Source organism: Petaurus breviceps, unplaced genomic scaffold, assembly GCF_028583685.1.
Source record: "Petaurus breviceps papuanus isolate PSGF00001 unplaced genomic scaffold, PetGlider_PUasm1.0 188, whole genome shotgun sequence".
Taxonomy (NCBI): domain Eukaryota; kingdom Metazoa; phylum Chordata; class Mammalia; order Diprotodontia; family Petauridae; genus Petaurus; species Petaurus breviceps.
In genome coordinates, this window is record NW_027185804.1 from 39,607,932 (window position 1) to 39,630,085 (window position 22,154).

The 22,154-nt window shown below is 35.6% G+C and overlaps 1 protein-coding gene across 1 annotated transcript; it reads left to right on the forward strand.

Moving 5' to 3' along the window:
• Nucleotides 1-9,437: 9,437 nt before the first annotated feature.
• Nucleotides 9,438-10,346, forward strand: LOC138163481 (olfactory receptor 4C6-like). The gene has a single exon (XM_069090939.1). It carries the CDS (start codon nt 9,438-9,440, stop codon nt 10,344-10,346), a length of 909 nt encoding a protein of 302 aa, XP_068947040.1.
• Nucleotides 10,347-22,154: the final 11,808 nt, after the last annotated feature.

Here is a 22,154-nt window from a genome sequence, read left to right on the forward strand (position 1 = left end):
TTGCTGGTGAATAGTATTGTAAGTAACGATCAGATTCTATGGAGGAAGTGTGGAGGGCTTATGAAAGACAGATCTCCACATGAATCTTCTCTGCCAGTGTTATGTCTCCAAGATATCATCCCAACATCATTAAGTATAACATGAATCCATTATTACCTCATGGGCTCCATCAAATTTTGTTCACCTTTCAACATTTGCAATATAACAAATCATTAGACAACGAATGTGGTGATTTTTCCTTCGTCACCTGTATTGTTAACCTTACCTAGGGTCATTCACCTCTCCATTCCTCAGTGAAATGATGAACTCATTTGCATGCTGATTAACTGAGCAGTCAACAGAGATCTAGCCTCAGAGGGATCCCCTTGAAATGATGCAATATTACTTGGTGCTATTGCTAAGAAAAAATATATATTACTGCATGCACTTTTCATTTCTAAGTTCACCAAAGGGTGAACATTATTTTAACTATATGTCTTTCTAAAAATGGGTTCCCTATACATCTAAACTACAGTTAACTATAAACTCAGGTGGGCATTACCCCAATGATTTTCCATACTCCTGATTTTTTAAATAATTCACTGTGGTAAAGCATTATTGAAATCTTCTGTAACCATGTGGTGGGCTACTATACTAGATCTTTGTGTTTTTATAGGACCTATGTCACATCTCTCTCTTCAACTGGAGAAATACCAGTTCCATGAAATTCTACTGAAGGTAAGCTTGTCATAAAACCTATAATGGAGGGAGATATGATCCTATTAAATCCTCTCTAAGATGAGGAATTTACATTATAAGCTTGTTATATAAGCTTAGAGAGATACAGTTTGTTCAGGGTCACATAAGTAGGGAAAAGCTGAGGTGGTAGTGTGACTCTTAAGGCAGAATAAAACAGAAAAGGGAACTATTCAGCCCAATGAACTATGCACCCCAGAGAATGGATGCATATTTTCTGATAGTCTGCAGTCATAGAGAGATGCCTCTGTATGAATGGCACCTGTGTTTCTAGATGGAAAATAACTTCAATCCTGAACATATGCCTTGGGAGAACTCGAGCACAGCTCTTGGGTGCAGAGAGAGCTGAGTACCTGAGGTAACAGATGATCATGCCATTGACAGGTGCCCCAAATACTGTGATGAATATTTTCCTGCTTTCCATTTTTTTAATGTTTTAATTGAAAGGTGTTCTGAGGAAAATCAGAGCCTAAAAAGGAATTTGACTTACAATAAGGGAACTTCCAAAGAGCTGCCTGGGAAGGAGAGTGAAGTAAGTGCATTTTTTTTTATTTTGAAGCCTGTTTGAAGATAACAGATTTCTTTTCAAATACTCTTTCATATGCTCATAGATTGAGAGATGGAAGGGATTTTAAAGGTCCCCTAGTCTAGCCTTTTTGTTTTACAGATGAAGAAAATGAAGCCCAATAAATCAAGAGATTTGTCCATGGCAGGGATGCTAAAAGTTCTTTGAAGTTTAGATTCAGTCAAAGGGACACACTTGAGGACCTAGAGGGCTATATGTGGTCTCAAGGCCATATGTTCCCACCCCTGGTCTAAGGTTTTAGAGTTTGTTAACAGTAAAGTCAGTACTACCACTGGATTAAAGTAAAATAAAACAATCAACCTCAAAAGTGTAAGGCACAGAAGTGGATAGCTTTGTTTTGTTTTTCTGAAACAAAAAGGGGGCGGTATGTTCTGGTTGTTTTTAATGGATTGAAAGCTGTCTATAACTTGTGACAATGAAATAAGCTAGTAAAAGTTTGGGTTTCCTTGAGAGGAGGGGGAATGATTTCTATGACTAGTGTGATGACAATTCCACTGAAATCTGCTTTTGTGAAAACTCCTTTGAAGTAATGGTTTTTGATATGGAAACTATGTTTTATGAAGCATTTGTAGGAGAGCAATTCAGAATCTTAAGGGACTTGAACCCATGAAAAATAAGGATTATTAGGTGGGACAAGGCATATTGAGACTGGAGGGAAAAGTATATTGAGAGAAATTGTATTTTTAATCAATTACTTGAGGGGACATCTTGAGGCTTAAGGATTAACTTTATTTAGTTTGCTTCCAAAGGGTCAAAGATCAACAAGAGGGAAAAGTGGCAAAGAGGATAATTTTGACTTGATGTTAGGGGGGAAAATGAAACAAAAAAGAAACAAAAACTTTCCTTTAAATTTGATATGTCCAAAAGTAAAATGGCCTGCCTAGAGCGATTGTGGGTTACCCCTTCCTAGAGGTCTTTATTCAGAAGCTCCACTACCATTCATCATGTATGTCATTGTGAAGATTCTTGAAGTTATGACTTTGCCTAGTACTATGCTTAGGTCCCTTCCTCCTCCCAAATCCTAGGATTCTGAAGGCTGTGATTTCTTTCCCTCTTAGAATTCCTAGCTTCCTTCAAAGAACACATCCAATGTCACCTTCTACATGAGGCAATTCATAATCTGCCCAGTAGTTAGTGTTCACTCCTTCTTAATATTACTTGACATAATTTGCATCTATTTTATATTTGCTAGCATATAGAATGTTTGTTTTAATGAGAAGTCGTGATTTGTTCAAGATCATATAGCAAGTAATATTCAGAACTAATAGCATATCTGTTGATTATTTAGTGTGATAAATATGCATTTTGAACATTGAGCAGCAGTTTCATCAGGAGAGAGGAATTCAGATGTGCATTTTGCCTCTGGAAGCCAGAAACTATACCATTTCTATAATTTCAGGGAAAAACTCTAGAGAATTACTTGAAAAACATAGAAGTCTAGACACTTGATCAAGGTCTCATGATTACTAAGCATTAGAGTTGAGATATTAACTTGGGTCTTCCTGAATCAAAGCCCAATCATCCATCCTCTATAATACATCCCCCTTCCTAAACATCCTGGAAAGGCATTTTGGAGACAAATTTTTAAAGTCTTTAAGAGCTAAACATATGGGATGGTATCATTTGTGTATAACAATATAAAGTGGAATCTAATATTCCTTGAGTTGGGGAGTGATATGCAATGTCACTATGACTTGTGCTTTGGGAATATAAATCAGGCAAATTTTTAAAGCTTGTAAGGAGGAGAAATTAGAGGTGGGGAATCAATTAGGAAGCTACAGCAATACTAAAAATCAAAAGATGCTAAAAATTGAAGAGAGAACTAGGGTGGTAGCTATAGAATGGTGACATAAGGACATATTTAACAGATTATATGGAGATAGAAATAATAAGATGTAACTAGTCAGATGGGGAAAAATAAGAAAGAGTGACTATTGAAGAATTACTCTGAGATTGAGAAACTTAACTGGGGAACAGGAGGGATACTGATATTTCCAACAGAATGTCTAGAAAGCTAGAAAAATGTAGTGGTTGAGAAGATTTAAACTGATCCTATATTAGTAATTTGTTAGTCCTAATTTCAGTTAATTGGTTTTTTTCATATAATTGCTTTTGTCCTGCAATTGCTTAAGTCATAGTTTTTTTGTTTCTGAACTTTGTTCAGAATTCAACTGGTCTGAAATGGGTTGATTTTGGAAATCCGCCTCTTCAGCTAATCACTTATCTATTCTTGCCTCAATGAATTTTGGTAACCTTAGAGAGTTTGTAAACAATCAGGAGTCAGGCCTGATAGCTTTACTCCACCCAGTTATCCTTTAAATATATCTGGTTTGCTGTCTGAAAGTCTGGGCCACTGTCTCACACCTGGACTCAAACAAAGAGGATTTCTTATTCTCATGAGATAGGAAAAGTGGTCATTGCTAGTTCCCATTACCACAATTCAAATCAATCATGTTGTGCCTTGTGCCTCAGCTTTGTAATCAGTTATGTTCCACTCAATCCCATGACATCACCTCTCCTATTCTTTTATCTGTACTCCCCAAAATGTATTAAAGGGGAACTGTCCTTTTGTTCGGGGTCTATGACATACATGGAGACAAGGCATTGAACCATTTATGGACAGGAAGCATGCCCCTGCTAATAAATATTATGCTTGGAGATTTGCTTCCTTTATCTTTATCTCAACCTTTACTCAAGACAGGCTTTAAAGGAAAGGTAACATGTTAATGTAATTTATTTTAGATATATGACTTTTGAGCTTACCATGGGATATCCAATTCTAAGTAGTATCAGAAAATGGTGATGTGTGTGATTAGAGCTCAAAAGAGACAACTGTGAATATACATACACATGTGTATACATGTGTGTGTCTATGTACATACTTCACATACACAGTATATAGTTGATGTCTGTATAGGTAAAGCAAAGATGCAAATAATGCATACATACATGCACACACACTCACCCAAACACACAACCATAGAGTTCCAGTTTTTTTTTCCTCAACTCTAACCACCACCACCACCTAATTTGTTTTAAGGATTAGATGAAGTGTTGCTCCCTAAAAGAGGACTATTTGGATCCTTCTAGTTATCAGTGCCCTTTTAATTCAATTTTTATATGCCTCAGTTTTGTGGATTATCCTTGTACCGCAAGTACAAGTTTTATTTTATTTATTTTTATATTTATTTTATATTTATTTTATATATTTATTTTATTTATTCCTTCTTACCAGTTTTATTAAATCTTGACAGAAATAGAAGATATAATTCAAGGAAATAACAGTAAATGCAATAATACAAGGCTACATTTTGTCTATCTCTGTCGCTTCCTCTCTGCCTCTCTCTGTCTCTGACTCTGTCTCTGCCTCACTATCTGTGTCTGTCTCCCTTTCCCTAACACACTTACACACACATATAAACACACATGCATATTCAGGAGTGGTCAACATATTAGAGGTTGAGACATTTATTATGATCCTTCAAAGGAGATTTACCTGGTACTTGGGGTATCATCAAGAAAGCCATATTACCAAAATTAAAATGGAGAAGTATAGGCTATTCTGAAGGTGAAGTAGGTCAACAGTATCAAATGCAATAGATTTGAAGAAGGACATGGATGGAGAAAAACACTGTAATTATAATTATAATTAAAATATTGTGTAACTTTGGCAAGAAAGATTCAACTGAGTGATAAGGTTAGAATACACATTGCCTAGGATTTTAAAGTGAGTGAGAGGAGAGGAATTGGAGGAAAAATATAGATGAATTTTTGTAGGAATTTATCTGATAAGGGGAGGAGACACATAGGGTCACAATTTGAGAAAATGGGAGAATCAAGTGCATTTTTTTCTTCCAATATGAAGAATATTTGGATGTCACTTTAGGCAACAAAGAAGTTGTCAGTGGATGGAGAGAGTTTGAAAAATGTAGCAAGGTATGTTTTCAAGAACAAGCTTTTGGACAAGATAGGAGGGCATGAAATTAAGGCCACGAGTAAAGATTTTGGCCTTAGTGGCCAAATGATTCTCCTATGATTCAACAGCTGGAAGAAAGAACAAATGAGAAGCAATATATAAAGGAATAGAGATTTAGAGTAGGGGAGAAGAGAAAGATCAAAATTGATTGCTTTTATTTTTTTACGTATGAAAGGTTGCCATCAAGAGAGAGACAGATAGAGAGAGACAGAGACAGAGATGTAGAGACAGAGACAGAAACAGAGAGACAGAGAGACAGACAGAGACAGATACAGAGAGAGAGAGAGAGATAGAGACAGAAAGACAGACAGAGAGAAGTGATGATGTCAGGTAGTTTGAGGAACGTAGGTGGTGTAGCTCATAGAGAATAGGACTTGGAGTTAGTTGAATCTGAATCTGACTTAGCTACTCATCATCTATGTGAACCCGATCATTCTGCTTAGACTCTTGCAGCTTCAGTTTCTTCATATGCAAATAATAGGGATTTTAATATCAACTACTCAACAGGGTTATCATGAAGATAAAATGAGATAATACATAAAGAGTGTTTTGAAAATCTTAAAATTCTTTATAAATATGAACTAATAGTTATTTTCATCAGAGTATTTTTTTGCTATAACCTTTATAGTGAATTAAATAAATTCAATTGAAGAAGAACATTTTTTTGTCCTTCAAAAATGAGAATCCTGATAAAATATGATTTTAAAAGTCTATTCAGGATGCAATGATGTCCTTCACTGCTTTAAAATATTGTATTTTATTTTTTTTAAATGAGAAAGGAGGGGGAGCTAGGTGGTGTAGCAAATAGAGGACTGGCCCTGGAGTCAGGAGGACCTGAGTTCAAATCCAGCCTCAGACACTTTGATACACTTACTAGCTGTGTGAACTTGGGCAAATCACTTACCCCAATTGCCCAGCCTTCCCCATTCAAAAAAACATGAGAAGGGAGATGTGTGAAATAATTAAAGTTAGAGTTTGTCAAGTCATGAGAAAAGGGTAAGTAATTTCAGCATTGAGGTAGATGAACTGGTTTACAATAGAGTGAAAATTGAGAACAGATGATAGTGAAACTAAAATACAGTGAGATAAATGAAGATAATTTAAGGAGAAGAAGTGGGAGGAGAAGAAGTAGGAGAAAGATAAGTGAGAGAAGGAGGAGGAGGAGGAGGAGGAGAAGAAGAAGAAGAGGAAGAAGAAGAAGAAGGAGGAGGAGGAGGAGGAGGAGGAGGAGAAGGAGAAGGAGAAGAGGAGGATGAGGGGGAGGAAAGAAGGAAGGGAGGAAGGGAGGAAGGAAGGGAGGGAGGGAGGAAGGAAGGGAGGGAGGGAGGAAGGAAGGAAGGGAGGGAGGGAGGAAGGAAGGAAGGAAGGAAGGAAAGAAGGAAGGAAGGAAAGAAGAAAGGAAGGAGAGAAGGAAGGAGAGAAGAAGAGAAGGAAGGAGGGACAGAAGAAGGAAAGAAGAAAGAAAGAGAAAAAAAAGGAAGGAAAGGAGAAAGAAAAAAAAGTGATAGAAGACAGGAAAAATGCCTTGGTATGCTAGAAACACCCTGGGGAAGGAGCATTACAATTGCCTCTTCTCCTTTCAATCAATAATCAACTAGAATTTATTAAGTTCCCATTATGTGTCAAACACTGTGCTAAGACTGAAGATACAAAGAAAAACCTATTTAGATTGAAAATCATTTTTTGTTTTGTCTGAAGATCAATTGCTATTATCTAGTCTATATAGTCCCATAGAGTTTAGTTCTTTTTTTAATCATGCTGAGGCTTTTTTCCCTTCTTACTGCTCCTTAACCAGTCTCTTCATTCATGTCTATTATTGTGGAAAAAAGGTTTGCAAAGGTCAGGGATAAGTAGTGTAGGTTTGGACAAAAACTATTCTAAATCAAATATTAGGAAAATGGATTAGATACATTTAACTAAACTCTAAAATCTGTCTCTTTCTTCTTTTCTCTGTGCCCCAATCATTTCTTAATCCTTTCTTACTTGTGGTAAGGGAATGTGGCAACATTCTGAAGATCAATGATTAATATTCTAGGACTGAAATTGAAAGGGGAGGAAGGAGAGGGGAGGAAAGTGTTATAATGAGCAAAAATTTTAGCTACAGCTAAGAAATTTGAATCCAGAGGCAAGAAACTGACAAATATATACTACAGAAATTTTAAAATTTGGGGGCAGCTAGGTGGCACAGTGAATAGAGCACCAGCCCTGGAGTGAGGAGGACCTGAATTCAAATATGACCTCAGACACTTAACACAAAAAACTAGCCATGTGACTTTGGGTAAGTCACTTAACTGCAACTGCCCTCCAAAAAAGAAAAAAAAAAGAATAATAAGAAGAAATTTAAAAACTCACTGTTAGAGGTCTACGATGTGAGAGATTAGAGAAACCCTTCCATGTTTCAAAAGGAGGGAGAACATTTGAAGTCTTCTGTCAGTCTTTTGGAAATGGTTTTCTTCTGTCAATAAACATTTACTAAGAATGTAGTATATTCCAGACACTAAACTATACATTGGCAAGGATGTAATTATAGTTATTATAGATACACACATACATAATGTGTGTGTATTTATAAATAGTTATAGATAAGTAGATGGAGGGAGAGAGAGAGAGAGAGAGAGAGAGAGAGAGAGAGAGAGAGAGAGAGAATGAGGATAAAGTGAATCTTTGTGGGAAGATACTATCAGCAAGCAAAGAGAGAAGTCTTTTTCAAAAGTTGGGAGTTCAAACTGAGATTTCTAGGAAGCTAGGAAAGTTTATATATTTCAGATGGGAGAAGGAAGCATTACAGATACAGAGGACAAAAAGGCACATAAATGAGAGATGAAGTGTCATTGGCTGGCCAAAACAAGAGAGACCATTATAGCTGAATTGTAGAATGTATGGAGGGGAGGAAGGTGGGATAATAAGAATATAAAGAAGAAATAAAAAGGTTATTATGAGGATCAAATTAGATAACATAAGTATAGTTGCAAATTAAAACCAAACCAAACCAAACTGGAAGAATAGGAAGGGTGAAGGTTGAGAGGGGTCACAGTTCTGCAACCAGTGGCAAGACATTTAGTGTTAAACAGTAGTTTTCCCCTGTGTAAAATGGGGGTTGATAGCTCTTGACCTGAGCGTGAATGATCCATTGCCCAAGGAACTCATGAGTGAAAAGAACTTTGAAACATTAGTGTATAACATAAATAGCAGTTTAAAAAAAAACATTTCAGGGTTTAAGAAAAAAATAAACCTTTAATTTTATGATTTCAGGACACTCCCAATGAAGAAATCCCCCATTAACAATACCTTTAAGGAATTGCCTTGTAAGTGATGTTTGTAAAGATTTGCATAGGGCTCTTATAGGTGAAAGGATGTTCTCAGCAATGTAGAAGAAATGTGCCAGCAGTGAGAACAAATAGTACTTGTTGCTTCTAATTGACTTTTGGCTAATCTTATTCCCTTCCTTCCAATGGCCCTTTGGAATAGCACTTGTTTATATGAACAGGTTCATGAAAATTTGAATTTTGTGCCTTTAGCATAAATAATTTAAAATTGTACCTAAATGATATGTTTTCTGTTTCATTGTACTTTTTCAACAGGAATGCTGATTACTCATTTTTCCCTCCATTGGGCTTCCAAATCAGATGCTTGCTGACATCAAAGAAAATAAAATCTGCTTTTTAATGATGATGATTGCCAATTTCTATAATTCATGAAGTACATTTTTTCCCAGAAAGAATTAAAGTTCCATACAGAACATTGAAAATTATCTGAAATTGTGAGTGAATCAATTAGATTTTTATGAAGAGTAATAACTCATAGATGTATTGCACTTTAAAATATTCAAAAAAATTCACATAAAATATTTCATTTGTTCCTCATAAAAACTATTTTTTAAATTTTTTAATTTGAATTATTTTTAAAATTTTAAAATTATCTTTATTTTACCGATGAGAAAACAAAAGGCTGAAAGATGTTAAGTGATTAAGCAGGTTGAGAGAACTCAATGTTTAGAAAAATATTTGAATTCTGGTCATCCTTACCTCATGCCCAGTGCTCTACGAACTAAAGATAAGGAAGAAAGAGAGAAAAGAGAAAAACAAAATACAAAACAAAAGAGATGAGAATAATCAAGAAATTGGCAGAGGAATAAACAAAATGGAAAATAAAAATAACGTAACCAAATTCATTCTGTTAGGCCTTACACAAAGTCCAGAGCTTCGAAAAATTTTCTTTGTCAGTTTTTTAATCATATATGTCATCACCATCACAGGGAATCTGCTCATTGTTTTAACCATGACTGCCAGCCAGACTTTGAGATCACCCATGTACTTTTTTCTAACCTTCCTATCCATCATGGACGCTACTTACTCTTCAGTCATTGCTCCTAAGATGGTGGTGGATTTACTCTATGAGAAGACAACCATCTCCCTGAAAGGTTGTCTGACCCAGCTGTTTGCAGAACATTTTTTTGGTGGTGTTGGAATCATTCTCCTAGTGGTCATGGCTTATGATCGCTATGTGGCCATCTGTAAACCCCTGCACTACATGGTGATAATGAATCCTCGTGTGTGCCACCTGCTGGTTGCAGCAGCCTGGGTGGGGGGTTCCATTCATGCCACCATACAACTCCTCTTCATGGCCCGTCTTCCTTTCTGTGGCCCTAATGTTATTGATCACTTCATGTGTGACTTGTTCCCATTGCTGAAACTGGCCTGCATGGACACCCAAGTTCTTGGCCTTTTAGTCATTGCTAACAGTGGTGTAATGTGCCTGTCAATCTTTCTCATACTAACTGTATCTTATGTCGTTATCCTCTCTTCCCTGAAGGGTGGTAATTCAGAAGGAAAGCGGAAGGCCTTTTCCACCTGTAGCTCTCACTTCACAGTGGTGGTCTTGTTTTTTGCTCCCTGTATATTTTTGTATGTGAGGCCAGTAGCTACTTTTCCTATAGATAAAGCTGTATCTGTATGTTTTACTGTGATTACTCCTATGTTAAACCCCTTGATCTACACTCTTAGGAATACAGAGGTTAAAAATGCCATGAGGAAGCTCTGGATCAAATGAATGCTTTTGATCCTTCTAGGAAGTTAGATTAGTAACTGAAAATCACTCATATGTGACAGAAGGATACACATGGTTTTTTTTTGGGGGGGGGAGGAAGGGCATTTGTGGTTAAGTGACTTGCCTAAGGTCACACAGCTAGTTTTTGTGCTAAGTTTCTGAGGCCGGACTTGAACTTAGGTCCTCCTGACTTCAATGCTGGTGCTCTATTCACTGTGCCACCTAGCCATGCAGATACAAATGTTTTGTTTGAATATTTTTATCACTACACATACTCCCTTCATATAAAGCACTACAGAGGTATATTTCTAAATGAGCTTCCAGAACTTAAGAAAAATATGTATGGCACACTATTAAATTTAATCTTCATTATTAACACTTTCTTAAATCAAAATGATGAATATAGCCATTAGTCAATCCATGATTTGATTGCTAATTTCTGAGGTTTAAATTTTCTCACTGAAAATTTAACAAATCCCTCTTTGAAAGACAGTTACAGCCGGCCCCAAGTATAGCTCTTTTTGTACCTGCACTGCCTATTATTTCCAGTGCCATAAGTTGTGATAGATTTTTTTCTGACAGTTAATTTCATTTTACCCTATCGACCCATTAGACATCAAACTACCAGATTTTCACTTGCAAATTTACATGGATGAGTGAATTTAAAGAAACCTGTCATAGTCTTTACAGAAATGTCTAAAATGCATGGTGCTCTATAAAGAGGGATAGAATTGCTGAAACTCAGTCTGAACTAGGAGTTATCTTTTAAAAACATATTCAAATTCAATAAAATATGTTTTCAAAACCAAAACCCAAAGTGCTCACTCCACAAGAAATATAAATGTTGCTCTCCCCCGAAAAGGTAACAGAGTAGAGAGCAATGAAATTTTTATTTCTATTAGAAGAATGTGTATTTGAATCATTTCTCTCTCTATTTACTGTCTAATTTTTCTGGAACAATTTACTTAAATTTTGTGACTCATCTTTGATACACTTCCGCTAGTTCTCTTCTGGGTAGGACTGGCATAGATTAATAATTACTTTATTCATTTAATTTATATCTACATCTTCCATCTCAATATACATCTAAATCTATGTATATATCTATATCCACCCCCTTTTCCATCTCTATTTCTTCACTATTATCTTTTGAGGAATACTATCCTTGAGAGTAATGTACACTCCTTGAAAATAGAAACAATTTTTCATTTTTGCCTTTATGCAAACCGTGCTAAGCCTGTTCCCTTGCACACAGATACTCGATAAATGTTTGTTGAACTGAATGAATGAGATGAGTTACTTAGCTGTGGTTGTTTCATTTGCACCAGTTAAAATATCAGCTTAATGTGGGCAAAACTGCCACTGCTTTGTAACACAGCCTGGTATAAGGAAGTTAATTAAACTTATTGATATATTTATACCTACTAAATTTGTCTTTTGAAATCAGATAAAGCATAATCTTTGAATTAATTTTTAAATCAGAATGTCATTCAATATATATGTTGTCCTATCCTGCTTTAAGTCATATCCAAATTAATAATTGTGTGTGAGATGTGTATCCAGGTCCTAATAAAAACATTCCGGAGAGTCTGTTCCAAACGTGGTAACAGTTTTCCTTTAGGTGTTTATTTTTAATATTCAGAGGAGAGTAGATCAGCATTAGAGCTCTTGGTATGTTACATGCCCTCCTTCTTTTATTTGTCTTCCATTTTTGGAGGATAGCTTTTTCATGAGACTTACTTTATGTGCTACATTTTTAAAAATAATTAGCTACCAGTCACTTATACTCTCTATACTACATTTTTTCAATTTCCTTTGAATCATATGCAATTTTAAGTCTTCTGCAGTAATAAAATAATCATATTTTCTTGCTGAATTTCATCACCAGAAGGGAATTTTTGCCTATAAGTTGGGCTTTGGCCCAACTGAAAATTGAAAATCACTGAAATTTCTACATGATATCAAATTCCAATTAAATTATTTGCTTATGGCAGTGCTCAGAGATATCCATAGTGATGAAACTTGAAACTTTCATTTAAAAAAATTTCCATTGAAACTAAAATAAATATGTACACTCTTAGGAATGCAGAGGTTAAAAATGCCATGAAAAAACTCTGGATCAAATGAATACCTTTGGCTCTTCAGTAAAAGTCAGCTTACAACTGGATAAACATTCATGTGTGGCAGAAGGATACAAATATTTTGATGGAATAATATTTTAATAAAAGCACACACTCCTTTCTCTAGCTAAGATCACAATTCTTTCATAAATTTCCACCTGGAGTTTTCCTAGGCCATATTTTTGGAAATCTTTGAGAGAGGTTATAACTGACATGTTAAAGTCATGACAAAAACTCAAATAGTACCTAAGACACACGGCATGTAAGATTTTTCATATACGTAGATTTCTATGTATAAATAATTAGTGTAGTTACTATTTTTAAAGCCCATTAAGCTTTGTAAAATACTTTAGATATAGTTTCTCAAAGGAATTTACAAATAATGCCTCTTTTTGTTCTCACAACATTCCTCAAAGGCATGTGCTATTATTATTATTCTCATTTTACTTGCAAAGAAATTTAGGCAGATACAGTATATAACTGATTTCCATAGCGTCCCAAAGATACTCATTGTCTGATTAAAAAAATCAAAATAATATCTTGCTGATTTAAGCCCATTGTTCTATCTACTGTATTCCATACCTCACCACCTTCCTCCATTTATGGCTCTGCAGAGAAGGGAGAGAAGTGCATTTCCTCATGTTTTCTCTGTGATTAGATACAGGTATTATGATTACATATTATTCAGTTTCTTTTTTCACTTTGTTTTAATGTCAGCTTTCTGTGTATATTGTCAAAGTGATTGTGAATATTGAATGTTGCTTTTATTTAACTTTTTTTTCCTTGCTTCATTTGTAAGCATTCCCATGATTTTCTGATTTCTTGAGTTATACTTAGAGTACTATCCAGCTGTGTATTCCATTCTGGTTCCATGATTTCTGTAGCCATTTTCCAATTAATTGCATAAACTTTCCCCCACCAGTTCTTCACCACTATGGAACAGCATTATGAATGTTTTTAATTATTTGGATTTAATCCTTAGAATTCTTTTTTTTGTATAAATTTATTTCTAGAAGCTTTGGGCCAAAAGTGTCTGTTTATATGATATTTTGTTATTTTATTTTTTTCCACATCACTCTAAACTGTTTTCCTAAATGGACTGAGTAACTCCCATTTTTGCCCCATTGCGTTATTGTGCTTGTCTAATTAGTTCCTATGAAATTGATTATTTACTTCTCCCCTCCATTTTTTCCCAATTTAGTAGGAGGGAAATGTCACATTATTTCATCAAAAATGTCTCAAAAGATAATTACATGGAGTTAAAAGATATATGTGCATCATTAGATAAATGTCATTCATTTTTCTTTGCCTTAGTACCTTCCCATATTCTCTTCTAAATCTGATTACATACTTTCTGTTTCAGACAGTAGACAAGGATAAACTCTTCCTTTGGCCTTCATTTTTGGATTCTTAGCTTGAAAAATATCATCAAGGATGTATAAGAAGACCTGAGTTTTAGGCCAAACTCAGATACTCACTACCTGTATGGTCTTTAACAATCCGCCTACGCATCACATGCCTTTGTTTCATCTGCAAAATGGAAATACCTGCCACAAAGAATAGAGCACTAGGTTTGGAATCAGAGAGATTCATCTTCATGAGTTCAAATATGGCCTCAAATACTTACTATCTGTGGGATCCCTGGGCAAGTCACTTAACCCTGTTTGCCTCAGTTCCTCAACTAAAAAATGGGCTAGACAAGGAAAAGACAAATCACTACAGTATCTTTGTCAGAAAGAAAAAATAATCTTGATTTTTTTTTCATGATGGGGTCATGATGATTTGGAGACAAATGATATCACTAAACAATAAAACTTCCCAAAGTAGTTGTAAAGCTATAATGAAATATTTGGAAAGGTCTTTGAAAACCCCAGAAGACTATATTAATGCTCGCCATTCTCTTCCCCCTCTCCTGTATATTATTTCTCGTCATCTTCCTCCTCCTTCTCCTTCTACTATTACTACTACTGCTGTTGCTGTTGCTGCTGTATCTTTGAATACTGCTATTTGCTTATCCTTGGTCCCACTTCAAGCAATAACTAGGTTAAGGCAAACGTGAATTAAAACAAAATGGTGCTAATAGCACTTACGTTTTCATATCTGCATAGAATCCATTTATCACTTATTTAGCACCAATTAGTTAAAGCAGGAAGCTATTGACAAAATCTTTCACCTCTCAAGCACATCCTCCTAAGCAGCCATACCATCCCCAATATCCTACTCTACTTTCCCCTAACACATACACCAACATGCAGCCTTTCCAGAAGTTCCTTCATGGTATCCTGGAGTCTCCTTCATGAATGGTCTTCATCCCTCTCCGGCTGCTCTGCTATCTATCTCATTTCCTCAGGACTTTGTCTATCAAAGTTTCCAGTCTGAGTACCTCCCCTCTAGCTTTTCAGCTCCATTTTATGTTACCTTTCCTCATTAGAATGTAAGATCTTGAATGGCAGAGTATCATTTTGTTTACTTCTATATGTATTTAGAGAACACTGCTTGAAACAAATGAAGTTCTTATTACATGCTTTATGGCTGACAGACTGGTTGCCATGCTTGGATTTTCAGATCTTTGTCACATGCCTAGACAAAAGTGCAGTCCCTGGAATGTAATGGGATTCTAATAAATACTTGTCAAGTTATGCTGTGTCTCCCTACTTTAGCAGGCTCCACATGTGATGAGAAAGCTTCAAACACTAAGGAAATAGAGAAAGCCAGTACCCTTAAATAATTTAATTTACTTCTTAGAAGGCTGGCATGGTGAGAATTTTTGCTGTTGTTTTTCTCTAACATAAAACCTACATTAGTCTAATTACGATATTAAACTTGTTCCTAGAATAGTCTTCTGGAGAAAAAACAGATTTAACTCTTCTTATTTCCCTTCCACTTGACATCCCTTCTAATATTTTAAAAAAGTAATTGTTTCCACTGCTCCCCAGCCCACGACACACCCTGACTCATCTCTTTAGGCTCACCTTAGAGTTTGCATAGGATTATTATAACGGATTGGACATTGAGTCAGTAAGATATAGTTCCAAACCCTCTCTCTTTTCAATGTTCCTTTCTCGCTGACTCTCAGCTTTTGCATCCATTGTATGTGGATAAAACCAATCAATGATCACATATTCTATATCAGTCAATGAGCAATCACTAATCACATATGTCTAGAGTGATTTTTTCTGTTTGTGCTGGTGAATCAATGACCATCTCCAGTTGTTAAAAAGGGAAACCTTCTCTCAGAATGTCAAACTTTCAGTGAGAAAGATAGCATTACCTCAACTTGCTTTGTTTCATTGTATTTCATGGGTTGATATAGTTAGAGACTGTTTAATTTCTTACATTTCTGGGTTCAATTAAGACATCTCGTTTCTTCATTGGAAGATAGGATCTGCTTCAGTAAAAACTTTACTTAAAGAGAAAACCTGATTGGAATAATTAAAAAAAATCTCTTAGAACCTTATTAAACTTGAGATACTGAAAAGGAATAATCAGAATTTAGGAAGTCAAAAAAGTGCCCTGAAAAACTGCAAGGGGTTCTAGATTTCTGCTGAGTTACATCCATTCATGGGGAAAAATTCTCTGTAAAACTTTTACCTAACTTTAAAGGAAAGAGAGATACTGAACTGCATTGGTTTACCTTTACACTAAGACAACTTTGGGCCCGATGTGTCTACACTGGATGTCAATAGGCAACCTTACAAAACCTCATAAGTAAGGTTTAAAGAAGGGCTCTATGGATAGGTTGAGCTAATAGCTCAGGATTAAAAAGAAGGAAAAAGAATTTTAAAACTCAAGGAATTCCCATTCCCATGGGTCAGATAATATGTAAACAATCTGTTATGTAGGAGAAATAGATAGAAATTGGAAGGAAATCTCAAATGCGAAGGGAGAATAAGGAAGGGCTAGGAAAGGGATGATGATGATTGATGATGATGATGATGATGGGCCTCTAGTCACCAGCCTCCACTCTGGTAATGACTTCATTCCCTAAGTGTACTAGCTCACTCCTGCTGAGCTCAGCAATAGCTATAAAGAAGGACAGAGGTATGATACTATATTTATAATGGAGCTTTCAGGAAGAAAAAAAAAGTATACATGTACTTTTACATTTAATATTCATTATTAATATTTTCTTAGCTATAAACAATGAACAAAATTATAAATCAAAGCTTGATTTGATTGATAATTTCTGAGATGTAAATTTTTTCCCTGATTATTTAACAATCCCCTTCTCTGCAAGGTGGTTGGAATTGGTCCAACACAGCACTTTTGGAATCTGCACTGTCTCTTATTTCCAGTGCAGTAGGTTGTAATGAACTCCTGCCAAATAACTTCATTTTAACTTACCACCATCTCCCATTAGATATCTAGCTATCAGATGTTCAGTTGTATATTTCCATAGAGCAGATTTTAAGAAACTTTCTACAGTCTTTTGTTTTCAGAAATGCCTAAAACACACTGCTCTGTGAAGAACTGAAACCAGTCTGAACCAGGAGTTGGCTTTTAACAAATTCACATTAAATAAAATATACTTTGAAAACCAAATGTTTCCACCACAAGAAATATAAGTCTTACTCTCTCCTGAAAAAGAAAGCAGAGAAGAGAGGAATTATTTATTTTTTTTTATTCAGAGAATCTGTACTTGAATTCTTTATCTATCTGTTTATAACCTAATTTTTCTGGAGCAATTAATTTAATTCTTGTGACCTTTTCTCCATACACTTCCTCTGCTCCTCTTCTAGCTAGGCCTGGAATAAATTAATAATTATTTCATTCATTTAATTCATATCTTCATCATCTATCTAAATCCACTTCTATATCTATATTTATGTTTTTTCCCTCATTCTTTCTCTGTTTCTTATCTATCATCTTTTGAAGAGTAGTATCTTTGAGTAGAAGGCAAACTCCTTGAAAGTAGGAACAAATTCTCATTTTTGTCTTTATCCACATCATACCAAGTCTGTTCCCTTCCACAAAGTAGATAACTTGATAAATGTTTGTTGAAGTGTGTGAATGAGATAAGTTATTTATCTGAGGATGTGTCAGTTGCACGAGTTAGAATATGAGCTTACTGAGAAGAAAACTGTCCCTGCTACTTAACTGTGCCTGGTATGCAGAAATTGCTTAAGATTCTTATGGACAGATTTATGTCCACTAAATTTTTCTTTTGAAATCAGGTGAAGTGGAATCATTGAATTAATTTTAAAATTATAAAGTCCTTCAATGTACTTGCTGTCTCATCTTTCTGTGGGTCATTGTAATGTAATGCCAAGGAAAGGCAACTTCCCAAGGTTCAGAATACCAGCATAGGTGCTCTCCATTTTATTCAGTGACAAACCAAGAACAGAGAAGATCAAAACATGACATCATTCAAAATACAGCATTTACTAAGGGTGATTAAATAATCTCCAAGTACTACCCCACCCCAGGACCTTACATTATGGTGTAGTCAGCAAGGAGTACAAAGCATAGTGCCTCTATTTGTTCCAGGATCCATGGCCATTTAGATTGAGATTGTAAGGCCAAGGATCCTGGAGGGGTGGAATGTGATAGTAATGGAATATAAAGATCCCCCTGTATTGGCTTGGTCTTCAAATTGATTGTGTTAAAACCAAGCCAATACAGGGGGATCTTTATATTCCATTACTATCACAGTCATGTGAAAAATAAGTATGTGTGAGACACACGCCCATGCCCAATTAGAAACATTCCAGAGAGTCTGTCAAAAAGAGATGAGTTTTCCTCCAAGTGTTTTAATATTCAGAGGAGAGCAGGTCAGCATTAGTCCTCTTGATACTTTAATGGCCCCCTCTTTTATTTTCCTCAACCATTGCTTGAATGACACTTATTTTGTGCACCATGTTTTTTTGTTAATTTCTACCAGCCATTCACACTTGAGTTAATTAAAAGAAAACATAAGTCTGAAGATGTTGCGTTCCTACAATCTGTGTGACATTTGACAAATCAATTTCTTTTCGCTTAATATCCAGGCAAAATCTGATTCCCACTAGAGAAGTATATTTGACACCAAGGAAACACAAATGCTGAAGTCCATGGAGATGACTCTAAAGTTTTCTTTAGTTAATGTGTTTATAACATTGCAATTATCATCAAGAGCTGTGACTATTATTTGTGATAATGAATAAAACTTTTGGAGGAGTTGCAATTATTTTGATGTGTGGTTGTAAGTGTATAGTGGGTACAAGATCTTTTTTTACACCTTTCAAATTTGAAAACACATTTACACTTCCTCTGTGTAAGACTGGTTGAACTGAAAGAGACAGTGCTAAGCTTCTTATAACACAGAATTCTAACTTCTTGTTCTGATGTGATGCACCTTCATATGATTGAGAAATACAAAGAACCTTAGAAATCGTTTTTCTATCATAAGCATTTTCTCTCATTTAAAGATGAGAATAGTGAGGCCCACAGAGATGAAATGACCAAAGACAATTGCACAGGGTACAAACAAAAGAGCTGTTTTTCACCTAGGTTCTTTGACTCCAAAACCAGATATGTTTTCATTATATCACTGTCACATAGAGGCATCTCAGGGACAGTTTTCTGGATGTTATGAACACATAAATAAAAGGGAAATTTAGAATCATGTCTATGGATATTCCTATGGGGTTCTGTGGTAGCAAATGGACCTCTCCAGTGGGGATCATATTCTTCTGGTGCAGCAAGTATCTCCTTTGTCATTGGGACATCAGCACCATATTCTCTAAAATCAGTAGGGATTGACGGATTTCACTACTATTTCATGAGTGCCACTACATTTTATTCAACTATCTGCTTTAGGGCTATAGCCACAAATTAACAAGGGGAAAGTAGGAGTTGATTTTCTCTTCACCACCACCAATTTTATCTGACTCAATTGATGTTCTTTCCACAATTCACACTGAAAAAAAAATAACTCACTATCATGCTGGTTAACTTACCAGTCACAGGAGACACATTCTCAATGGGACACCAGTGCAATAATGAAACAGTATTTAATGCTTTTGTTATCTAGAAGATAATCATTGGATGTCCCTGAAATTTCATCTTCATCACAAGATGAATATTGTTTTAACTATTTATCTTTCTGGAAAGAGGTTCCTTATGAAACTACACCATGATTTCTTAAAATCTCAATTGAACAGTGTTTAAAACACTTCTCAAACTCTTGGGGTTTCCTTTTCCTATTTCCCCCAATCTCCAAGTGTTATATGACAATTCAAAACCTCTTCTGAAAATCACAAGGTGGGTTTTTATGTAAGGTGTTTGAGTTTCCATAGCAGACACTTCAATTCTTCATCTGAAGGAGTGCCAGTTTTATCCAGTACTACAAAAGGTAAACTGTTCAGAAGAGCAAGAGAGGAAAGACATCTTCGAACTGAACATCCTCTCAGGTAAGAAACTGAAGATCTGGGAAATCAAGTGATTTGTCTAAAGTCAAGATAGTAGGAAGTAAAACAGGTGGGATTCTGACTTCTTATACTCTATAAAATAAAATGGCCATAATGCAAAGAGAGGAAGGAATCCTGCAGAGTAATTATTCCATGGTTTATGCAAAGTTTTGTTCATATAAAGAGGAAAAGAAAAAGCACTTGTGCAACTGGAAGGCAACCAACTTGTCCATGAGCACGTGGGTGAGGAGGACTTATTTCTGAAATCTTGGGTACAGAGTTTGGTAACCAGGGCTCCAGATCATCAGGCTATTGACTGGTTCCCAAATGCATTCTCTTTCTTTCTATGAATTTTTCCTTATATTTGTTAGTTATAAGAGATTACTCCTCAGTCAGAAATAAAAATAAAATTTAACAAAGGAGCACCACACAATAAAAAGGAATTGCTAAAGGATTGCATTGAAAAACCCATAGAACATGGGCCTTTTAATGTCTGACTGAAAATAACATTTCATTTCAGAAGATATTTCATAGAATCATAAATTTTGTGATTCAGATATACTTAGAAGATATCTTTTGTATCCCCAATTATTCCAGATGAGGTTAATGATGCTTAAAATTGCTAAGTGACTTTTCTCACAACCATAGATTTACAATTTGGAAGCTTGAAAATGTTGAGCAAGATTTTTACTTCCAAATCCAGCGTGAATTTTAATCGACCACATTGCCTGGACAATTAGACCATAGACTGTCAGAGACAGAAGGCACATCAGATATTCTGCAGTTCAGTTTCACAAAACATATGGGAAAAAATATTTTCCAATTTGAAAGGATTATTGAATCTGTAGATAATGGGAAGTTTGAAAATACAGTTCACTAGTTCACATAGATTTTAGCAAAGATTTTGATAAATTATTCTTTTTTATCCTTGTGGATAAAATTGATGGTAATACAGTCAGATGGATCCATGAGTGGATAGGGGGTGGTAATTAAGGCATGTTATTGTTCAGTGTCAGCATGGGAGCATGAATGCTGTGGGCTTCTCCAGGGATCTGTGTTTGGTGCTATGGCATGCTATTTCACAATGTTATTATTATTCAAATAAAGTATACTTTGAAAGCTTATCAAATATTCAGATTAAATAAAATTTAAAGGAATAGTTAGGATAGTTAGAAAATTACAGAATGAGGATTCAAAATTATCTAGACAGCCTAGAACATTTGGATGAATTTGAGATCAAATTTAATAGTTCTAAATATAAAGTCACACTTTGGATGATATTAAACTGAAATTAACTTTAAAATACATGAAGAAATAGGCAAAGAAGGACTGTAGTTTTCTTTTTGAAAATCTCGGGATTTTAATAACTACAAGCTAAAAATGGCAACAGCGTGACATAGTCATAACTATAAAAAAGACTATGAATTCTTGAGATGTCTGAAGAGGAATGTGAAAAGTGACTTCCAAGAACAGGGAAGCAACAGTTACAGTATATTCTAACCTTGTCAGAATTCATCTGTACTGTTGTGTTTGACTCTAGACAGTTTGATTTAAGGAGCACTTTCCTAAAATTGCAATGTAATCATAGTGGGGGAACCAGAGGAGTGATGAGGTGGTTGTTGCGGGAGTAGTGACAATGGTATGGTAGTAATATATATTGAAGTCATAGCAGTCATTGTGATTGTCATAGTGATAGCAATAATCGTGGTAGTGTAGAGGGTGGTAGAGGAGGACAGGGAGGAAGAGGAGGAGGAAGAAGAGCAGAAGAGGAAGAAGAGGAGGAAGAGACGGAGTAGGCTCAAGACAGTTTGATTTAAGGAGGACCTCAATAAAATTGCAATCTCTTCATAGTGGGAGAATGACAATAGTGTGGTAGCAGTGGAAGTGCTATGGCGGTAACACTTATTGAAGTCATAGTGTTGATTATCATTGTCATAGTAATAGAAATGGTGGTGGTGGAGATGGTGGCAGAAGAGGGGGAGGAGAAGGAGCAAGAGAGAGGGCAGGAGGAGGAAAAGGAAAAGCAGTAGTTCTCATCATTCTACATGCAGAGACTAGATATTCCTTCGTCAGGTACGCAATAGTGAGGGTTCTTTAAGAATTAAACATACACATTTGACTTCTGGGATGTTGAGGTCCTTCCTCCTCTGAAATCATGAGATATTGTGGCTGTGCTAGTGCATTCCCTCCCTGTCTGATTCCCTAGTTATCTTCAAAGGGAAGATACAATCTCTTATGTGTTGCTTCTCCTGCTTCACCATATTGTAAATATTTGAACCTTTCAAAAATTACTTTGAATAGTT